This window comes from Pinus tabuliformis, chromosome 9, assembly GCF_031772625.1.
Source record: "Pinus tabuliformis cultivar Carrire ecotype Pingquan chromosome 9, CPIR1, whole genome shotgun sequence".
NCBI classification, from domain to species: domain Eukaryota; kingdom Viridiplantae; phylum Streptophyta; class Pinopsida; order Pinales; family Pinaceae; genus Pinus; species Pinus tabuliformis.
This window is the reverse complement of record NC_142307.1, coordinates 548,018,746-548,041,154: the sequence shown is the minus strand read 5'-3', so window position 1 is coordinate 548,041,154 and position 22,409 is coordinate 548,018,746. Positions and strand designations below refer to the sequence as shown.

Sequence of the window (22,409 nt, the reverse complement as noted above, 5' to 3'; positions counted from 1 at the left end):
TAAATACATTATATCATGACTCAAAAACAATTATGAAGACTGATACTAGTTACATTTTTCAACAAGGTTAACTTAGGAGAAGTACAATAATTAATCTAATTAATTATTCTAGACTATTAGGCCAAGTTCTAAGGATAAATAATAAACCTATAGTGACAAATATAATCTCAATTGTTGATGTCAAGTGAGGCTTAGGATTTAATCCTAGTCATTAATCACGTAGGAGTTTAGGGTTAGGGAGTTTGGCCTAATGAAGTTATAAAATAAGCCCAAGGGTGAGGTGAAGACTCACACAAGTGGAGGGAGCGATTTTCTCTAGAGCGAGAGGCTCAACTACACTAAAGAGAAGTGAAGAGAAATGCAACAGGGAATTTCAGGAAAAATTCAAGGAGGACGAGTTCAAGAAAGAGGGAGACTAAGTTGTTGAAGAATAGGGCCAGATTGTGGAGGAGGCCGAATTATTCAGAGAGGACGATTTCTCTGGTGCATAGGGGTTGTATGAGACAGGGAGAAAGGGAGGCCAATTTGCTAGTGAGATAGTTTAATTCTCTAGGGCTGATTTGCTTCAAGGGGTTTGATTTCCAGAGGCTAAATTCTCTGAGGCCAATTTTCCCAGTGGGGCTGAGTTTCCAGGTGCCCAACAAATGTATGTTTCTATGTATTCTTTGTGGGTCTAATCGAAAATTTTCCAGAGAGGCTTAGTGAAGGAAGATTGTGCTGGGTGTAAATTCACTGTTTGTGGTGTGATTGATCTCTTCATTTTATTTCTACTACATTTTTTAAGTTAATATACTAGTGTATTTATGTTTTGGCAAATTCAAAAATATTCGAGATAAATATTTTCTGGGGTCTTAAATAAATTGTTGAAGTGAAATAAATCGAATTTGGTATGAGAAAAAAATAACCATGTATTAGAAAAATAGAAACTTTGTGAGATATATTAGGTATCATAAGGGTTTCTGAGGTAACAAATTATTTTACGACAATAGAATTTTTATTTTGCAGTGTTAGGTCTCTATAATACTAGTGATTCCCCCATTACTATTGTCATTGTAGCCCTTATTGTTATTGTTGTGCCCCTATTGTCCCCATATTGTTATTATTGTGCCCCATAGAAGCCCACTATTATTATTGTTGTGCCCTTATATTATTATTGTTATGTCGGCTTTGATTATATTGTGACCCCTTAGACTCTATATATAGAAAGGAGGTTTTGTCATTTGTATCAGCCAAGAATGATTCATTTGTGTAATGTAAAGGAGGTTGCCCCTTTGAAGAGGCTGATTTTGAAGTCGTTGATCTATCTTTTCTTCTATTTTGTGAGCTGGTTACATAACATTTGGAGCTTCCTGCAACTTACCAAGTGCACTTAGTTTTCCATGTTTCATGCTTAAAGAAGGTTATAGGTGACAAAATCCCAGTGCAAACAATATTGTCAGAACTTGACAATGAAGGAAAAATCATATTGGAACCTAAAGCAGTCACAAACAAGAACTCGACAACTATGAAATCGATCAATTTCGGAGTATCTCATCAAGTGGAAGAACTTACCTGCTGAAGATTCCACATGTGAGGGTGAGAATTTGATACAAAAGCATCCAAAACTACTCAAGCGTTGAGGACAACATTTTTTTGAAGGTGAGGGGCATGTAAGGTCCCTATAATACTAGTGATCCCCCCATTACTATTGTTGTTGTAGCTCTTATTGTTATTGTTGTGCCCCTATTGTCCCCATATTGTTATTATTGTGCCACATAGAAGCCCACTGTTGTTATTGTTGTGCCCTTATATTATTATTGTTATGTCGGCTTTGATTATATTGTGACCCCTTAGACTCCTGTATATAGAAAGGATGTTTTGTCATTTGTATCGTCCAAGAATTATTCATTTGTGTAATGTAAAGGAGGTTGCCTCTTCGAAGAGGCTGATTTTGAAGTCATTGATCTATCTTTTCTTCTATTTTGTGAGTTGGTTACATAACATGCAACAAGGGTTTTGTGGCTAAAGTTGATCTAATAATATGGCATCATCAAGTCTAAGATATGAAAACATGTTGGAGGGGGCTATAAACTTCAATCCATGGAAGAAGCGAATCACCTTTGTGTTAATGGCAAATGGTTTATGGGAAATTGCAAGCCAAGGGACTCATGTTTCATAGTTATCAGGATGCTACCCAAGCAAATGAACATAAGTTGAAAGATATAAGAGCTAGCAGCCTCATTTTGGATGGTGTGAAGGATCACATAATCCCTCACATAACCAAGAAAAAATTAGCCTATTAGATGTGGCTTGCCTTGTTAAGCTATACCAGAGTGACAACTAAGACAAAAAGATGGTGCTAAGGGAGAAGCTGAATAACATCAAGATGAATATATATGAGATTGTGGCCTCATACTTCATGAGGATTGAACATGTATGTGATGAACTTTCAATTGTTAGGGAAGAGGTGGTTGAGGTGGATCTTGTCAAGGTAGCACTACAAGGGTGTACTAAGTAGTGGGCTACATTTGTGATAGGTATCCCAGCTAGAGATAAACTTCCTAATTAGGCCAGATTGTTTGATGATTTCACCCAAAAGGAGATTTGGGAGGAATCCATAATTGGTGGATAGCGCAAAGGTGTTGATGAGGAGAACCTTGCTCTTGCGAGGCAAGCAAAGAAGGGCAAGGGTAAAGCCAAGTAAAACTAGAGTGGAGGAGCATCTTCACAAGGGAAGAAAGGCATGAGAAAAGTTAAGTGCTTTGCATGTCACAAGTTCAATCATTATGTTGGACAATGTCCAAAGAAGAAGAAAGGCAAGAGGGAGACAACAACAACTACATGTGCATAAATGGATGATTTGGCTAACAAATTCAAGAAGGAATTTGCTCCAATGTCCTGTCTTTCTTGCACCATTACATTAGGATTTCCAAGACTCTCTTGGTAGTCATCATGAGATTGTATGGATCTATTATTGGATGCCTAAAGATGGTGCAAGACCTTTTAGATTTCCTTTTAGAGTACCATTGGTGTTAAGCGAGGATGCCCTCTCTTGCCTACCCTCTTGGGGATATATATTAACGAGTTGGAATCTTTGCTCCAGTAGCATATTCAGGTGGGGGATGATTTCCTTCTTCATTGGGTGTTGATCTCTCTACTCCTTTTTGTTCACATCTTGGTTTTATTGGCCTATACCTCTGAGGGCATGCAGAGACAATTGGATGCCCTAACCAACTTCTGTGACTTTCAACAGCTGAAGGTCAACCTAGGTAAAACCAAGGTTATGCTCCTCAACACATCGAAGAGCTCACAAACTCACTTTTTTATTTCCGGGGAGAAGAGATTGAGCTCACCACATCATATATTTACCTAGTAGTGCAGTTCACAGGGCCTCGATTTGGCATGAGACAGGCCCTCTAGCCCTGACTCAACAAAGGATAAGGCTTTCTTGACCTCATCGAGAGACATTGCTCCTAGGGTCAATTTCTGGTCATCTTGTCCAAACTCCACCTAATGGACGCAATTATTTGACCTACAGTTCTTTATGGCTCCAAGATTTGGGGATCAAGTTTGATATAGATGGATTGGGCTTAGACAAGAGAGTCCAGACCTTGCTTCTCAAACATATCATATGATGCAAACGTCCAATTCCACAACCTATTATCCAGGTAGAGTTCAGGGCCCATCCATTCTGCCTTGAGGTCATCTTCTGCCTAGTCTCTTTCCTCCACAAAGTTAGATCTCTCCAAGACTTTGCGGTGGGGAGAGATCATTACCCCTACCTAGCACTTTGCTCCTCAGAGGCCCTCACTTTAGATCAATCAACAGACCGTGCTTGAGGGTGGTTCTTTGAGGCATCCCAACTCCTCTAGTCTGTGGCTATCTCCCTAGAGCCCCTTCCACATTCAAATTCTCTCGTGATGCATCGAGCCATCTTCTGTCGACTAAACAAGTACTAAATCAGTCTATCAGAGAGGATATCTATTAGTTATACGCTCAGGTCACATGGATTTCACCTCCTACAGGCCTTGGTCCAAAGATGTCTTTCTATTTGGAGCATTTCATACAACTGCAGGATGGCATCATGATCTGTCCCCCCTTACGCCGACATTGGATGCACTCACTCAGGATACCCCTGGGGAAATTTTGTGTGGGCTTGCATTGTCTTAGAGTTGAGACTGACCATCATATTCCTCGATGAGACTGAATTATACAGGTGTGCCTTTTACAAGAGCTGAAGATTGAGTGGAAACTCCTCTTCAAGTGCCTTATTTACTATGAGATCAGAGGACATTTCCATTGGCTCTGTTGGGATTCCACAGGTTCCCTCTCTACTTTTTTCGGACACCAGGACCAAAGATGCCTAACCCTCTTTATCAGGGGGATCTTTACATATAGATCTTTGGGATTTTTAAAACTATTACCTCTTACTTCTAGGTTGTTTCATCTGATCAAAACAATAAGTGGTAGGCAGAGTCTCAGAATGCATTAAATGGGAGAAGGGTGAGACCTCGGGGTTGACCGCAATCCCCCCTTTACGAGACAAATAGGTATCTTTGAGACTAGCCCATAGATGCAATGACACGCTTTAGTTGACCTATCCTCAAAGAGTCAGAGGAAATGGTTTGAGACAAAGATAGTGCAGGGTGCCTCCCGTTCGCCAGAGCTCCTCTGAGCCACAACACAATGGACAAAGAATAATCAACAACTTCTTCCTTTCGGCCTTAGATGTTAGGAGTAGCCCTCACTCCTCTACTCGCCCCAAGATTATATAGTTGGATTTCCTGATGATTTCAGAGGATTTGGACAAAGAGAGATTTTGCTTGCTCACCTCACTCACTATCGACTGTCAAATCCGAGAGATGCTGGCCACATTGGCCTCACCTTCATCCCTCCTTTGATTTTTTGGAGTTGCACAATCCAATAGCAGAAATACTCTGTATTTCTCATTTTTGGTCATTTCATGTGATTTTATACATTCTCTAATTTTACCTTTATTTCATTTTAGTCTTATTTTAGTCATATTTTAGTCTTTTTAGATTTGGAGCTACAATGGATTTGCATTTTCACTCCCACATATCTTGTATTCTTAATGAATGTATCTTTTAGTCCCATTGACCTACTTTTGTGGTCACCTGAGGACATTAATGAAATTGTGTTATCTTATTAGATCTTATTTTCATATTTATGTAGCAATGTGTTTGTTTGATGTTGATGTTGTTTTATAAGTTAAAAAAGTGAAAAAAATAGATGATTGTTTTGTATTTTTTAAGTTTCCCAATAATTTTTGGTATTTTCCCTTGATATTGGTGGCAATTTAAATTTTGGACCCCCGGCGATAAATTGCCGATAACGATAAATGTAACATTGGCTTGCATGCCTAGAAATGCTTTTGTTGAACTACATCTTGAAACCCTAGATATCAAGCATTCTTTTCAAGGCTTAGTTTATGGTGTGTTGTTCCTTTGACATAAAGAATTGTGATTAATCCATATAAGAAGTACCTTGCTTAGCCATTCACATACATCACCTTGAGCCAATTGACTTAGAACATCCTTTAGGTGATAAACTGGAAAGCCTCCTATGTGGTGAAATTCCATTAAAGAGCAGGAGGTGGAGTGCTAAGGTGATAGTGGCAAACACCTCATTATTGCTTCTTGGTCTGGCTCTTGTTTTGTGAGGCCTCTCACAAGGCCTGTTAGATTTTGAGGCAACAGGTCACAAATGGGGGATTATGCTTCTCATGGTAGTGCACAATCTTAGTCTTGATATGCGTAGGTCCTTCTTAAATGTTTCTTGTCCTTGTAGCTTGTGATATAGCAGCTTTCGCCATCTTGCTCTGTATTTAAAGCTGGAGTATGTTAAATACAAAGTTTCAATATTTCAATAAAATTATGAGCCTTCATCTTCATTGGCATATATCTTGATCAAACAAACGAATTAGTCTAACCTATTGGTATCAAGCATATATGGGTGTAGTGTTGCAATCTTCTAGTTTATGACATGTCATGTAATTTTATTAATAAAACAGAATATGTTTTTGGTAGATTTGTTCATTATGTTGCATCTGTATATTCCCTTGCCTAAATATTATATGTAACACACAAGTGTACATATGATAATATGGTGATAGTTTGGACATGTTTCCTCATTGCACGATATGTTTGTCATCCTCTTGATGCATATTGTTTCTCATAGGGTTTTGACAAAGATCGGAAACTTCGAGCAATATGTGGAGGTGGACGGTATGACTGCCTTCTTTCTACTTTTGGTGGCTCTGACATCCCGGCATGTGGTTTTGGTTTCGGAGATGCTGTCATTGTGGAAGTACAACCCTTTAACTCTCCTTTTTATTTTGGAGTTCTTGTCCATTGTATTTCTGAAGTTTTCCTGTTCCTTGCAGCCATAATATCAATATATATTTGAAAATATACAACTCTTATCAATATATTTCAAGTTAACCATTAAAAGCTTGAGTTGCAAGTTTTCTATCCTCATGTTTAGTGTATCTCTTTTGATGACAGTTGCTAAGGGAGAAAAATTTGATACCAATTCTAACTCAGGAAATAGATGACATAGTTTTCCCTTTGAATGGAGAGCTTAAGCAAGCAGCTGCGATGGTGGCATCCAATTTACGAAAGAAAGGGCGCATTGTGGATCTCATTCTCGAGGACAAACGCCTGAAATGGTAGGAGTTTCTTGCCATTGATCATGATTGTTGGGCACCTCGTGTTTAACTTGAAATTACTTTGTTGGAGTTTTTTCAGGTGTATTCATGTTTTATGGTTTGCATGGTTAACAAGTACTCGTATGAAAACAGAAATCAGAAATCTAGAAGCTATTTACGTACGAGGATTTCACAGTAAATTTTAGAAAAATTAACAATTTTGGAACACATCCCAAGAAAAGGTTTCCTAGACAGGCTTGCTCTTTGTGATGTGTTCATTCTCATCTTTATTTTGTTTGTATTGAAAACCTCTTGATTGGCTGAGGTGCTTTAGCCCAGTTGGCTGCATACGGTGTCCATTTTTCTTGATACTTCTCTTTGTTGTAGATAGATTCTCGGTTCAATTAGGAGCACGATGAGAAGCTTACTTGTAATATACATGTCACCTGATGTTACTACAATTCGAACACATTGGACCTTGTAAAACAGCAAGAAATTCAAAACTCATGTTCCAGGTGTAAAAACTAAAGAAATAGGAAGCCACAAAATACAACTCAATGTCAGATATATCTTTTCTCCACACAAAATCTTGCACTGTTCTACATTTTTTTTTTCATTGTAAAGCATGCTGAGTGTAGTTCATGTTACCCAACAATTTTGGCTGAGACAAAATGGGTGTCCTGAAGAGAGATTTAATGTGCATCTGTCCAATGTAAACTGTTGAATGGTGTCATTGATATGCCAAAGTCAGTTGTTGGTGAGCAGCATGAAGCCTGCATCCTCTTTGGAAGCAGAGAAGAAGAGAAAGCAAGTCTTGAATTGAATGTTTTTAATATATGTCAGTAGATTGCACTAATTGGAAGTACAAATGAAGCCCTAGAAGAAAGAAGAGGAAGCCCATAGCAAGCCATGAAGCCCCTCTTTCCCCGCTCTTGTCAAAGAAAATGAATGAGAAATTGCACGCAAGATCATCACCATCGTGTAGTCCTCATCAATCTGTTTCCAATGGTAGGTGGCACACCATGTGGCTCCTCATGGTTGAGGAGATATGCCCTCTTAAATTTGAAGCCCGAAGTCTTGGTCAAGGTGCCCCAAAATGAATGGTAAAGGCTGCTCTATGGCTGGTCCCAAATTTGGCATCAAAATTAATGACAATAAATGTTGCTTATGTTGGACTTGGGTTAAATAATATGGGTCCTAGAAGTTGCAAAAGAGCCACCTTCTTAACCTTTTCATGCTTAAAATATTGACCAAGTCGGCCCTTAAAGGAGGATTTTGCATTCAAAAATGATCTTAAAAGGATGTTCAGGTCAGCCTCATAATGGGGTTAAATTTATAAATCAAAATTGAAATTATTAGGGTAGGTTGGCACCCTAAAAGCCCCTCCCCCCATGTTACTATATACCAGTGTTTTAAAAATCGGCCAAGCCGACCGAGCCAGACCCCTGGTCGGTCCCACTCGACAAAAAAACCAGTTCAGTGGCCGGTTTGTTACTGAACCGGCCGAGCCGGTCCCCGACTCGGCTGATTCAGTAACAAACCATCTAGCTTGACGGACCCTGAGTTAAACCGGTCGGTTCGGCCAGCCACACCCAAACACGCCTAGCCAACCTTTTTGGTGGGAGAAATAGATCCCTAACTTGATTCTAATTGGGTTTTAGGCTATTTTGAAGTCCATTTACTTCTCCCAGGCCTATAAAAGCTACCCAACCCCTGACATTTCCTCAGCGATCTCATTGCATTTGTGTGAGAATTTGTGAGGAGTTTGTGAAGAGTTTTGGAGTTTGTTTTTGGAGCTGCAGTGAGGAGTCTTGGGCAATCATTGGAGCAACAATGAGGAGCTTCTTGGGCAGCCATTAGAGCAGCATTGAGGAGTTGGTTTGTTGGAACAACATTGAGGAGGCGGTTTGTGCGTCAAGGTATTTTTTTTCCACTTCTAAAATTTGTTTTTGCTTTTTTTTGTGCAAATTTGGAAATTGAAAAGAGTCTTTTTTGTAAAAGAAATGAACATTGAAGCAATGTTTTTTTGTTTGTTTTCATATTTAGATTTTTTCCTTTCATTTCCAAGTTCAAATATCAGAAAATGGCTCCTAGAGTGAAAGATGTTGCTTGGGCATAGCTGAATGATTGATAATCAAATGCATTGTAAATTTTGTCATAGAAAAACTCAGGGGGTTGGAGGGGGCATTCATAGGTTGAAACAACACTTGACTGGTATTAGAGGCCAAATTACTCCATGTGAAGCACCATCAGCACAAATTGGGGAGATTAGGAAGGAGTTGCTAGATAACTTTGAGAAGTTTGAGCAAGAAAAAGTTGGGCAAAAAGAAATAGAGACTGAAATTGGGAGGAAGAGGAGTATACAACAAATAATGGTTGCCAACCCCAATTTTGATTATGAGGGATCTTCATCTATTCCTTGCACTGATGCATCCAACCCCTTTCACTATATTCCTCCCTCTTTGGAGTCTATTCAGGAAAAGGGTAAGGGTAAAATGAAAAATGGGTGATATCAAAAGTTATTTCACACCCTCCTCTCTATCAAATGCACATGGTCCTCAAGCTAATAGAAGTCATATGCAATCCACTTTAGATGACCATTGGAAGAAAGAATTGAGAGAGTTTGCATGTGATTACATAGCTAGATGGTCGGATGATTCTGATATCCCCTTCAGTGCTTCTCGTTCACCATATTATGAACCTATGTTTGATGCCATATTTGCTGTTGGAAAGGGCTTCAAAGGCACTACTATGCATGAGTTAAGGGGATCTCTTTTGAAAAAAGAAGTTTCCTCCATTGATGAATATTTGAAAGATTTCAAAAGATCATGGGCAAAAACAGGATGTACCATCATGTTAGATGGATGGACTGATCAAAAGAACTGTACCATCATAAACTTTCTTATCTTTTGCCCATAGGGAACCATGTTTCTAAAATCACTTGACGCATTTGATAGGGTGAAAGATGCACACTCGTTGTTTCAGCTTTTGGATGAAGTTGTTGAAGAGGTGGGGGTGGCTAATGTTGTTCAAATCATCACAGATAATGCCTCTAACTATGTTCTTGCTCGTAAAATGTTAGAGGAAAAACACAAAACCATCTTTTGGACCCCATGCATTGCACATTGCATAGACCTCATGCTTGAGGATATTGGCAAAACAGATTGAGTCAAGAACATTGTAGAGCATGCCAAAAGATAACAAAATATATCTACAATCACTCATGGATTTTGAGCCCAATGAGGAAACACAGAGGGGGCAGAGATATTATTAGGCCTGCCATCACTAGATTTGTAACTCATTTTTTGACATTGCAATCTATGCTTTCCCAACATAAAAACTTGCAAAGGGTGTTTTCCAGTGATGAATGGAATGAATGCCAATGGTCTCACAAACAGGATGGCAAAGATGTGAAAAAGAAAGTTAATGAAGAAATATTTTGGAAAAAGGCAGCAGAGATTGTGAAGGTTGCTGAGCCATTAGTTAAGGTGTTGCAATTGGTGGATGGGGAAAGATTGGCTATGGGCTTCATTTATGAGGCTATGGATCAAGCAAATGAGCAAATAAAGGCAGTATACAAGGATAAAGTGGCTAAGTATGGGCCCATTTGGGCAATCATTGATGAAAGATGGAACAATCAACTCCATCACTCTATACATGCAGCTGGGTTTTTTCTGAACCCAAGGTATCATTACAAAGCTCTGGAAGCAGAAACTTTGACTGGGGAGGTTAGAGATGGATTGATTGACTGCATTGACCGCATGATCCCTAAGGATAGTGAGCAACTGGAGATATACTGATAGATCACTTGTTTCAGCAGAGCCACAGGTACCTTTGGCAAGAACCTAGCAAGGATTGCAGGGGAAGCAGATGAGCTAGGTAAACAAACAATTTCAATTTTCAATTTCTTATTTTGTTAAATTGTTTATAATTTGAAAGTTGGATATAATTTGTTGAGCTAACTCATTACACAACTATGTTTTTTGTAGCGCAATGATGGGCGGCATTTGGTAGCCATTGTCCTCAATTGCAAAAGTTTGCAATTTGTATTTTGAGTCAAACTTGCAGTGCTACTGGGTGTGAGCGCAATTGGTCGATCTTTGAGATGATTCACACGAAGAAGAGAAACTGTTTGGAAGAAAAATGGTTAAATGATCTAGTCTTTGTCCAATACAACCTACGACTCAGATGCAACCAATTGCTGAACAAAAGACCTGATACAAATCCCATTGTGTTGGAAGATATTGATCCAACATCAGATTGAGTAGTGGAGAGTCATCTAGCATAGTTTGATTCTGACGAGGATATTGGTAGTGATTTGGATTTAAAGGCAGAGGCATTAGCTAAAGTTGCTGCTGAACATAATGTTCAGTTGAATGCAAATCCACTTGTACCAGACCGAGCCCCAAGTCCTCTAGTTGCAGGTGTTGGAATTTCTAAGTTTAACTCGTTAGAAATTTTTCCTGTGCTATCTGGTTTATTTCTTCGTACTTGTTTAATTACTTAACAAGTTATTTACCATGTAAATACTGAAAATAAACACAAGTACAGTATCAACATTTATAGATCATCAACTGAAAGAAAACAAACACACAAGTGACACCATTATTTTTGGACCAATGTCCCCAGAAAAACCCAATGCGGGAAAACCGGTGCAGAGATTCAAAGGGTTATATTATTATGCAGTTTATTAGAGTACAACGGGGTGCCTAAACCAGCTCACCCGACAGAGAAAAATATATGGTAGCAATACCTCTATATTTGGAAACAGGGATTCAAAATATCCCATGAAAGGCATAGGAAATGTCACTCTTTAATTGAATCAGGGTAATACCATCCACTTACAAGATGTATTATATGTACCTGATCTAAAAAAGAACCTGGTGTCTATTTCGGCAATGGAAGACAAAGGCTACAAGGTGGCATTCAACAATGGCAAGGTACGCGTATGGAAAAGGAACTTTAAAGATGCTTTTACTCTTGGTTTTTGAGTTGATTCATTATATCAGGTTGGAGGAAGTCTGCTGGGTGTCATGTCTTGTGACACATCTCTTCAGTCTGAATTATAGCATCGGAGGTTTGCTCACCTTCATTATAAAGCTCTACCCGATGTGAGAAAAATGGTGACCGAGATGCCTGAGATTAGATTAGAGCAAGAAGGTGTATGTCCAGGATGTGCCGAAGGAAAGCTCAAAAGGGGACCATTCCTCTCAAGCCAAAGCAAGACGTCCGATATATTGCAGTTGGTTCACTCAAACATATCCGGTATGATGCCTGTGAACTCCTTGGGAGGATATTTATACTACCTCACTTTTACAAATGATTATTCTCGCAAGACTTGGATATACTTCTTGAAAAAGAAGAATGAAGTGTTCTCCTGGTTTCTGCACTTCAAAGCCTTGACCGAGAGTCAAATCGAAAAGAAAATCAAGACCTTAAGGACTGATAATGGGACTGAATATGAATCCAATGAGTTTCATGACTTTTGCAAAGAGGCTGGCATTAAGAGGGAGACTACTACAACATATACTCCTAAGTAGAATGGTGTGGCGAAAAGGAAGAATCGTACAATTGTGGAAGTTGTCCGTGCTATGCTCCATGATCAAAGACTTCTGAAGTTTCTATGGGCCGAAGCTGCAAATACCGATGTATATGTACAAAACCGATGCCCTTATCAAGCATTGGGTTCCAAGACTCTCGAAGAAATGTTCACCGGTAAGAAACCTGACATATCTCATTTTAGAATTTTTGGAAGCCCTGTATATTTTCATGTACCAAAAGAGAAAAGGAATAAATTGGGTGCATCTAGAAAGAAAGGAATCTTCGTGGGCTATAGCGAAAATACGAAGGGCTATAGAATCTATGTAGTAGGTCAAAGGGAAGTCGAGATTAGTCATGATGTCACCTTTGACAAAGATATGGCTCTTAGCAAAGTAGACAATCTTCCTACTTTAAGGGGATCTAAAGAAGCTGACACCGGGGAACCGAAGGAAAAGGAAGATGAGACGATGCCCGATGTGGAAGAACCTATGGATCCTATTGATCCTCCTCCGCAAGAGCCTTCCTCTTCTAGGAAGAGGCCTTCATGGCTTAGGGGGACACTTGATGATGCTGAAGGACACATTGCACCCAGAGGAACCTTCCGTGAAAGTAAGAAGCCGAACAGGTATTAGGGATACCTAACAATCATGAGCACGGTCATCCAAAATGAGCCTTCGTCATTCACAGATGCTGTCAAGCATCAAGTATGGAAGGATGCTATGACCGAGGAATATGAGTCCATCATGAAAACCGATGTTTGGGATGTGGTCCCCAGACCCTAGGACAAAGCAGTTGTCACTTCAAAATGGCTTTACAAGATAAAGCATCCAGTTGATGGAAGTGCGGAAAATATAAGGCTCGTTTTGTTGCTCGTTGCTTCTCCTAGAAGGAAGGTATAGACTATGATGAGATATTTCCACCTCTTGCCCGATATACCACCATCCGCTCGATCATAGCCCTTGGTGCTTCGAAAGGATGGAACCTACATTGGATGGATGTCAAGACTGCATTCTTACATGGTTCGATCAAGGAGGAGGTCTATGTGGAGCAACCCGAAGGATTTGAGATTTATGATTGAGAATCTCATGTGTGCAGGTTGAAGAAGGCCCTCTATGGGCTAAAGCAAGCACCTCGAGCATGGTATGAGAGGATCGATAACTACTTGGTGAAGCTGGGATTCACTAGGAGTGAAGCCGACCCTAACCTTTACTTTAAGGTTATAGATGACAAGCCTCTCATACTGGTGCTATATGTTGACGACCTCTTTCTAATAGGTGCAGACCCTCTCATTCACAAATGTAAGAGGGAGCTAGCTTATGAGTTCGAGATGAAAGACCTAGGACTTATGCACTACTTCCTAGGACTGGAAGTCTGGCAGAAACTAGGAGAGATTTTCCTATCTCAAGGAAAATATGTGGTGAAGATATTGGAGAGATTCGGCATGGTGGACTACAAGCCCGTAACTAACCCGATGGAGCTTGACTTCAAGAAGTTAAGCGGTAGTGCTGCCGGACCTGTTTTACGAAATGCTACCGAGTATCGTCAACTCGTCGAAGCATTTGATGTTCTTGGTGAACTCCCGTCTGGATATATGCTTTGCAATCAACACGTTGAGTCAACATATGGTTGAGCCTCACCACACACATTGGATTGGTGCCAAGAATCTGTTGAGATATCTTCATGGCATAGTCACTCATGGGTTGAAATACACTACCGGAGATGTGGGACTACTTGGGTATACTGATGCTGATTGGGCAGGCAGTGTGATGGACTGAAAAGCACTTCTGGGTGCTGTTTCTCTTTGGGATCTGCCTCGATATCCTGGATGAGCAGGAAGCAGAAGTCGGTGGCTTTGAGCACAGCTGAGGCAGAGTACATTGCTGCTAGCATGTCCTCCTGTGAGGCAGTCTGGTTGTGAAAGCTCTTCTGTGAGTTGTTTGGATTTACATTGGATACCACCGTGATCCTGTGTGACAACCAGAGCGGGATCTGTTTATCAGAGAATCCCGTATTTCATGATCGCCCCAAGCATATTGATATTAGGTGCCGCTATATTCGAGATATGGTGCAGCGAGGAGCAATAAGGCTCCAACATATCGGTACAGATGAACAGGTCGCCGGCATTTTGACAAAGCCCTTAGGAAAGGTCAAATTCTTGACTTTCCGAGAACGACTTGGTTTCGTTCAGGGACCCTCTTATGAGGGTCAAGTTTGATGTATTGAGCTCTGGGAGCTCCAGGGGGTCACGGGGTACTTCTTGGAGCAACATGTGACCACAGGGCGACTCACCATCCCCTGGTGGAGCACTATGTATAGGGTAAAAGGTTCAACCTTCCCTCGTGACACCCCATGGCGACTATGGAACAGGATGATTAGTTCTCCTGTGGGCCAGGATGATTCATTCTTCGTGGCGACTGTGGAACAGGATGATTAGTTCTTCCATAGGCCAGGATGGTTAGTTTTTCGTGGCATCCACTGGACAGGATGATTCATTCTCCTGTGGACAAGATGATTAATTCTCCTGTCGAGGCATCCTACCCATGCAGTCTGGGACTCATGGAAGTACCTCTCATCTGATCAATGAGCTGGGAAATGAGGATAGGGACCATAGTAGCACTATCAATGGACGCATCGTTGTATCTATCGTACTCCCTATGCTACGATGACCTCCATTGATCTGGGATCAGTGAGAGTGGTACATACTCTGAGTCTGACTTTGGGTCAGTGGAGGATGGTATGATACATCCTCGATCATTTCTTCTTCCTCATAGTTCGAGCAGAGAAGAGTAGAGAAAAACAAAGTAGAGTGGGTTCAAGCTGTGCAGGACAGTGCATTTGATGGATGGATAGCAGCGACGGTCTGACGGATTGCAGATGAAGTTCTCCCTAGTTGAGAGGGAGTGTTAAAATTGGCAACTAGGGCCAAACTCCATGTGGGTCACCTTATTTATGGCTATTGATATTTTTCCTAGATTCCTCTCATCAAGAGGTGTAGGATTGATCTAAAGATCATCTGATTCTGATAAGTATTTATGGAGAGATATGAATTTATTTTGATTATGGATAAATTGTCAAGGTTGGCCAACAAATTTATGTAGGCTCAGAAGCCCAACAGTCACGTCTATTCATCCTCAACGTTTGCATATAAATACAAGGTGCCTCCTCCTCATTTGGACAATTCATTCACTCATCTTCTCTCTCTCTCCTACGCATAAAAGGAGCCTCTCTCTCTCTCACACATGTGGCTGAAAAGAAGACGTCCTAGGGCAAGGAAGACGCAGAAAGAAGGATGCTAGGGCAGCAGGTCATCTCTTTGACCAACGTTGACCAAGTGTTGACCATCTAGGGGTGCGGATTGGGTGTGGCTGCCTCTCCTAGGTAGGCCGCAATTTTTGGCATGAAAATCGAGGTGATCTGACCTCTGGTTTGACCAGTGTTGACTTCCCTAGTTTAGGGCTGCAAGTTGACTTCAAAAATCTGCAAATTGACTGTACTTTTGGGGCTATTCAAGGAATGTTTCTTCAGGCTGTTCGAGGACAAGTTGACCAGAAATTGACCAAGCATTTTGGAGGTCAATTTCAACTAGTTTGACCAAGTTTGACTTTGCTGATCTAGGGTTTGCTGCTGTTCATATAAAATTACAGAATTCAGATTTTGTACTATTTTTCTCTGTTGATCTATTGAAGATAAAAGAAGATTTGATCAAAGGGTTTCCCCGCATTGGGGTTTGTCCCTGGCTCGCTGCCACATCTTGTGTCTCTTGTCTTAGCTTGTTTTCTGTTGATCATTTAATATTCTATCTGCACTTTACTTAATGTATATGTGATTGCTAATCTGTGGCTAATAAGAAGAAAAAAATTAAATTGCTCTAAGCATAGAACATACCATAATTTAACACTCGTGCTGTCTCAGGACTCCTACATTTTAGCTCTCTCTGCCACTTCATCCGCATCCATCTCTACCCGACTCGGCCAGTCCTGCTACTCCTCTTTGGGGCTCCTGTAGCAAGGTCTAATCCAAGAGGCTAGGTACCTCAAGGATCCTGCCGCTCATCACCTGTAGTCCGCCTGACTACAGCTCGATGTCTCCCTACTTCCGCTCAAGTGGTGTGTGTGCACTCATTGCACAGTCATCGTCTGTCAAAACTTCCTTCTCTACCCGTGCTGGCGCTGCCTTAGTCTTGGAAGACTCTCCCTTACTCCTCTTCCTTGGACACTGGGTCGCATAATGACCCAACTCCCCACAGTGGAAGCACTTGATCTTGGAGAGATCTTTCTTCTTCCACTTTTCCTGCTTTCCCTCAGATGCTAGGGCAACATCTTCCTCCTCCTGCTTGAATTTGATCCCCTTGCTGTTGCTACCTGTCTTCGACTGTCATCTGATCTCTTCCTGGTGAAGAGCCGCCCACATCTTGTCCCAAGGTGGGAGAGTCCCTCTGCCCAGTATACTCTGGACAAATACCTCCCAGTTTTCTGAGACAACATTCAGGGCTATCCTCACCATCAACTCCTGATCCGGTGTGGCTTCTATAGCAGTCAACTGATCTCGGATCTCATTCAGTCCTCCGAGGAAGGTGTCAATCGGTTCTCCCTTCTTCATTTGATACGACCTCAACTGATTCTCAAGTAGCATTCTTCTCTGCACAAAAGTATGTTGGTACAATTTCTTGAGAGCCTCCCACATCTCAAATGCTGTTTCCTCCTTGGCTATGTCTGGTACTACATGATCCTTGACCCCGTCAAGGATGATGCTCTTGGCCCTCGCCATTGCCTCCTCGTACTTGTCGTTATCATTGGGGTCGACTGGGATAGCTATTACCTTCAAGGCGAAGTTCTTGACACGATTTCTGTCAAGTACGGATAAGATTCTAGCCTTCCAGACTGTGGAGTTCGATGCTCCGTCTAGTCTATCATGGTCTCTTACTCCGTGTTGTGCCGTGATGCTCCTCTACTTCCCTCCTGGAAGTTCTTTGTTCGACTTCTCTGAGTCTCTACTTCCCGTCTGGAAGTTCTCTTCTGGACTCCCTCTGAGTCCTGATTTCCCTCCTGGAAATCCTTTTGCCGCTATCGAGATGCCCCCTACTCTCATCGTCTTGTGCAACTGCACCGCTGATCCGGGTTCCTCGCCGAGAAACCCTCGGTAGTAGCTCCTCTTGGCCTTGCTCTATCAGGTATTGTTCTGACTACAGTACCTCACCATCTCCACTCTACAATATTCCCACAATCTTGTAAACCCTAGCAACCTGAAGATGAGAGCTCCTAGGCGCTGCGCAATCCCAGCACCAGCAACCCGACCTCCTAAGCCAACTGCGTCAGCCCTCCCAGCTACTGCGTGGCTCTACGTGAGGCTCTTTTTTCCTTCCTTAGCCTCTGCGTTACCTCTTCTCGGCGCACCCTTGATGACGTAGTTACTGCGTCACCCTTCCCTTGTTGCTGCTCTGCTAGAAACAACTTCTGTCACCTCAGGTCAACTGTTTTTTGCTGCTATTGCTCCGCTTGACTGATGTTCTTAGTCCACCTATGATTTGCAATCACCTTCTGATACCATGTTGAAGTTTCTAAGTTTACTTAGTTAGAAACCCTCCATGCACTTTATCTGATTTATTCCTACCTACTTGTTATTTTACTTAACAAGTTATTTACAATGTAAATACTGAAAATAAACACTAGTGCATGCTCAACATATTACAGATCAACAACTAAAGGAAATAGAAACAATCACACCATATGACACCATTATTTTTGGACTAATGTCCCTGGAAAAACCCAATGTGGGAAAATCGGTGCAACTATTTGAGGGTTTTCTTATTAAGCAATATCAGAGTACAATCTGGGTGCCGAAATTGGCCTACCCAATAGAGAATTTCCTTGGCAGTAATACCTCTTGCTTTTTGACAAATCTCCTAGCTGAAACCCCGAATAATCCTTCCGGCTGCTACTCAGCACCAATTTGCCCCTAAAACCCCAACGTCAGCCTCTCTTTGGACTGCGTCAGCCCGTCTCTACCCAGCGCTAGCCCTGCGTCACCCCAGATGGGTCTGCGTCAGCCTTAGGAGGCCCTGTGTCAGCTCTCTGGCCCTCTGCTTTAGCAACGCTGGCCTCTCTGAGGCTCTGCGTAGCTCCTGGCTGCCTCTGCGTGGCCCTGCGTGAGCCCTGGCTGGCTCTGCATCACTCTCCCTGGCTACTGCGTTGCTCTCTCGACACTATTTCTGCCTATCTATCTCTCCATACTCAAATGCCCCTCAGCTGCATCTCTCGATCACTAATTCTATCTCTCTTAGCAAACCCTGCTCTAGAGAATAGAATGACTGATTACTCTGGTGTTTTTTCCAAGTGACCCTCAAGCCTCCTCTTATACTTTTCATGTTGACATATCAACAACCGAGATTAAGTCCCTTATCAACGGCTAAGATTAGATCTGGCTTGATCCATGTCTTTTGGACCATTCTAACACAGTTTCATATTAATCCACATTAATATTTGATTTTCCCTAAGTTTAGACTTAAGGACTCCATTAAAAATATTAATTATTTTAATATCTCCTTAACTGTTTAGAATTTGCCCAAACCCTTTCTGGGTATTGGAGATCTCATGTGCCCTAACCTCTCCACCAAATTTCATGGCTAGAGCACATCCGATGCTACCCCAAATCAACATGGAGCACATCCGATGCTACCTCAAATCAACAGCGGACACTTCCTTTACTTAGCCACGACGGAAGTGCTTATCTTGTCTATCTTAGCGTGCAGCTGATGCACCTGCTAGTGCTGCTATTTCTATAGTTGCAGTTGGAGATGGTGATGAGGGGGAGGAGCCATGGGTTTCCTTGTCTGACTTTGATTCAGAGTCTGAGCCAGATGATGTTGGCTTCTCTAGTTGTAGCCCGTAGTATTGGTGACTGGTGATGTTTTACAATTTACTTTTGTTGTAGGGGCCATTTAGAGCCTCCTTGGTTATGTGTTTTTGTTTTGATCTCTATATGATGTATGTATTGGACAATGCACTGGGTGCCATTTTGATATGATGGATATATTCACGAGCCTACTTTGTCATATGTTGTCTTCTCTCTATATTCTAATGCTTTGTGTTTGGAAACATGAATGAAAATCTTTAAAATTATGTTTTTCATTAAAAAAAAATATTTAATGTATTTTTTACAACGGCTGGGTCATTGAAATCAAATTGGCCGAGTCGATACCGAGTCAGAGTTGGGGTCGGAGCCGACGCTCGACCGTTCCAAACCCAAGTCAGAGCTTTAAAACATTGCTATATATATGAGTGTTATCTGTGGGCAAAAGTGTATGCGATTAAAAATAAAATGAAGGCTTTGCAATCTGAGGAAAGAAGTAGGCTGAGGGCATCTGAAAACCACAACAAGGATTATGAGTGGAAGTAATATCAGTTCTAATATCTTGGCATTTGATTTCTTTTGTTTTAGCGCAAGTGGTTGCTAATGATGGTGCAATCATGGACCTGGTTGCACGAATTAGCTGAAGTCTTTGACCCCTTTTCGATGCTCCAGATCTGAGTGGAGTATTTAATGTTTGACCTCATACTATGGTGGAATTCACATGATTTTGGTGCATGTGGTGAATCGTTCTTATTGAAAGGATGTCTAGAGATTGATAATGAGTGCAACTTGTGATCTAGACAAAATCGTGTTCATGGTAACTTGGTGCGTAAGGGCTAATTCTTGGTGCATAAGGGCTAGTTAGAGTTTAGATTAGGTGTTGCATATGACAAAGAATACAAATGTCAGATTTGAATGCATTGAAGCTGGCAACAATAGCAGCGCAGTGACAATACAACTAGATGTATTCATGAGTAGACATGTTGCATTGCATTAGTGTGTTTTGCATTCTTGTGTGTGCATCCTTCTTTTGAAATTGTTCATACTGATGTGTCTGCATAATAGCTAGATATCACTTTTAGCTAACATTTTATTTTATCCTACATTGCAAGGGTGATGGTCAACACATTGCTTAGTTTCTATCAACAAGTTGTTGTGAGTGTACATGTAACAAGTCGACGAGCACCAAGGATCGCTAGAGTTCACATGCATTCCTCGTTGGATAGCCATCCAACCAGTTTCCCTATATGATCAACTCAAAACACGATGTCAAGATGCTCCACTTCTTGCTCTTGTCAGATCTCTCTCCCATCACACATTCCTTTTTGAAGGAAGGTGGGTCACCCACTAGTAGGTACTTTAATCATTTTTGCAATTATGTGCTTTTATTTAATGTTATATGCATACTAATATGAATCACAGGGAAAAACTGAATAATTGACTAATCTTGATTGTATTCTTATTTTGTTCACCTAGGAGGTTAGTCTGTGGCTCTAGTCAAGTGGGACTTCCTCTAAGGCCTTAGGGTTTTAGGAGGGGCACTACTAGGAAATCACCAATTGAAGTAATGTATCTAAGGTAATCCATACTTCCCACTTCCCATCCTCCCCTCTTATTCATCTGCATTCTTTGGGTTGGTGGTCATTGGTCATTAGGATTGGCACCTCCATCCATATCCCTAGGTCTAGGTCCGGAAACTTAGCCTTGAAGGTTGATGCAACTAAAAGAAAGGTAAAAGCATAGAAGACCACAACAAAAGAAAAATGTAAAATGCAAAGATGGTTGGGACATTTATTTAGGGCATGGGAAAATGCCTAGCATGAGCTCCATCCTCCTTATTAACCATCACCCAATTCCTCAAGCATTTAATGCCTGATTTGAAAGGAATTGTTCTCTTGCCCCAACCTTGATAAACGATAAATTACTTCATCCGAAAAGGGTAATGGGAAATTTCAAAAGAAAACTTCAACTCCTAAGCTATACACCTAATAAGGGAAAGTCATAAAAAGTAAAAGACACACCAAAGGGGTGGAAAAAGCAAGCCAAGGAAAGGAGTAACTCATGCCTCCACAATTACTCCCTCTTTACATCTATACACTAAGAATGTTGGACCCTCATTAGTTGGTCTCATGGCCATGAAACCTTCCCTAAATCATTTTCCAATCTGTAGCTGTCATTATCACACACGCCTATGGATTGATGGGCTAGCCTAGGACATGTCACTTCCCATACGGGTTGGAAACACCCAATAGGGTTGTTGACCTAACTATCCCTAATATAAGTGAGGTAACTTGTTTACATGTCTTAATCTAGTTATACATTTGTAGGTGAGTTTTGTGTGAAGTATCGTTGTGCCCCTAATATTAGGTATGGTCCACTATGATGCATTTATGGTTTCTCTAATGATTGTTGACTTCACTTGATCTTGAGAGGGTTTTGTTAGGGGATGTTATCACAACAACATACATCCCTTGAGAGTTGATATTCATTTAATTCAACAACACTTTAAGTTGTTATATCGAGTCCAAAGAGCAATTTTGACCTTGATGATGTGGTGTTTCCCTTCCAGAGTTGAGCATTAAGCTATGAGATGGTTCCACATGGTGCTTGGCTCTCATGAGTACCCTCGGATGCGAAAGCATTGAGCCACTAAAGGCTTGGTGTTGGATTTATTGATGATGTGTGCCCAGATAGACCTAAGACACCCCCAAGTTGGCCTTGACAATGTTTCATGGGCATTGCTTGTTCTAGAGCCTAGATGATAATGGTTATCCATGAGATGACATGGGAGGGCTTTTACATCACTAGTAGACCTCAACGCTTGAGCATGATGGTGCCATGTCACCCCTTTTGCCCTAGGGTGCAATGATGATGATGCCATGGTTTTGGAGTTATTACCCATATACTTGAGCTTTTTGTTGGAGTATGGAGCACTCATGATCCATTTGTCACTTGCTTCTGGCATATTGGGCATCTATGAAGGATGTCATCATTGTGGAGGACATAATTTCCCAACACATGTGGGCTATTTTGGCATTTATTGTTATGCTTTTGAGCTATATTGTGGTTTGCTTCTAGCCTCTCACCTATTGAACACATAAGAAAGATTGTTTTAGGGACTTGCTTGTAAAATTAGTGGAACTAAGGCAAGAGTGTGAATTAGTCTCTTGTCTCTATATTTTGGGTCAAAATGTGATCTTTATCATGGTGCAAGTTCTCTTGGAGCTGGTTTTTGCTCAGAGATGTTTGCTTGGGATTGATTGATGTGTTTCTCTTGGAAAAACTTGTAAGGCTAATGCATCTTTTCTATATTTTGCATATCATATGTGTAGTAGGGTTTCTATTTTGTGCCATGATTTAATTTCGAAATCTT

General features: G+C 41.1%; 1 protein-coding gene across 1 annotated transcript in view; it reads left to right on the top strand.

The window, feature by feature from the left end:
* LOC149149680 (histidine--tRNA ligase, chloroplastic/mitochondrial-like) overlaps positions 1–22,409 on the top strand; it is a 340,861-nt gene that overhangs the window by 314,227 nt on the left and 4,225 nt on the right. Inside the window, exons 10-11 of the mRNA XM_089440941.1 lie at positions 6,178–6,306; positions 6,504–6,667. Coding sequence (XP_089297067.1) covers positions 6,178–6,306; positions 6,504–6,667 — 293 coding nt within the window. The remainder of the gene's footprint in view (positions 1–6,177; positions 6,307–6,503; positions 6,668–22,409) is intronic.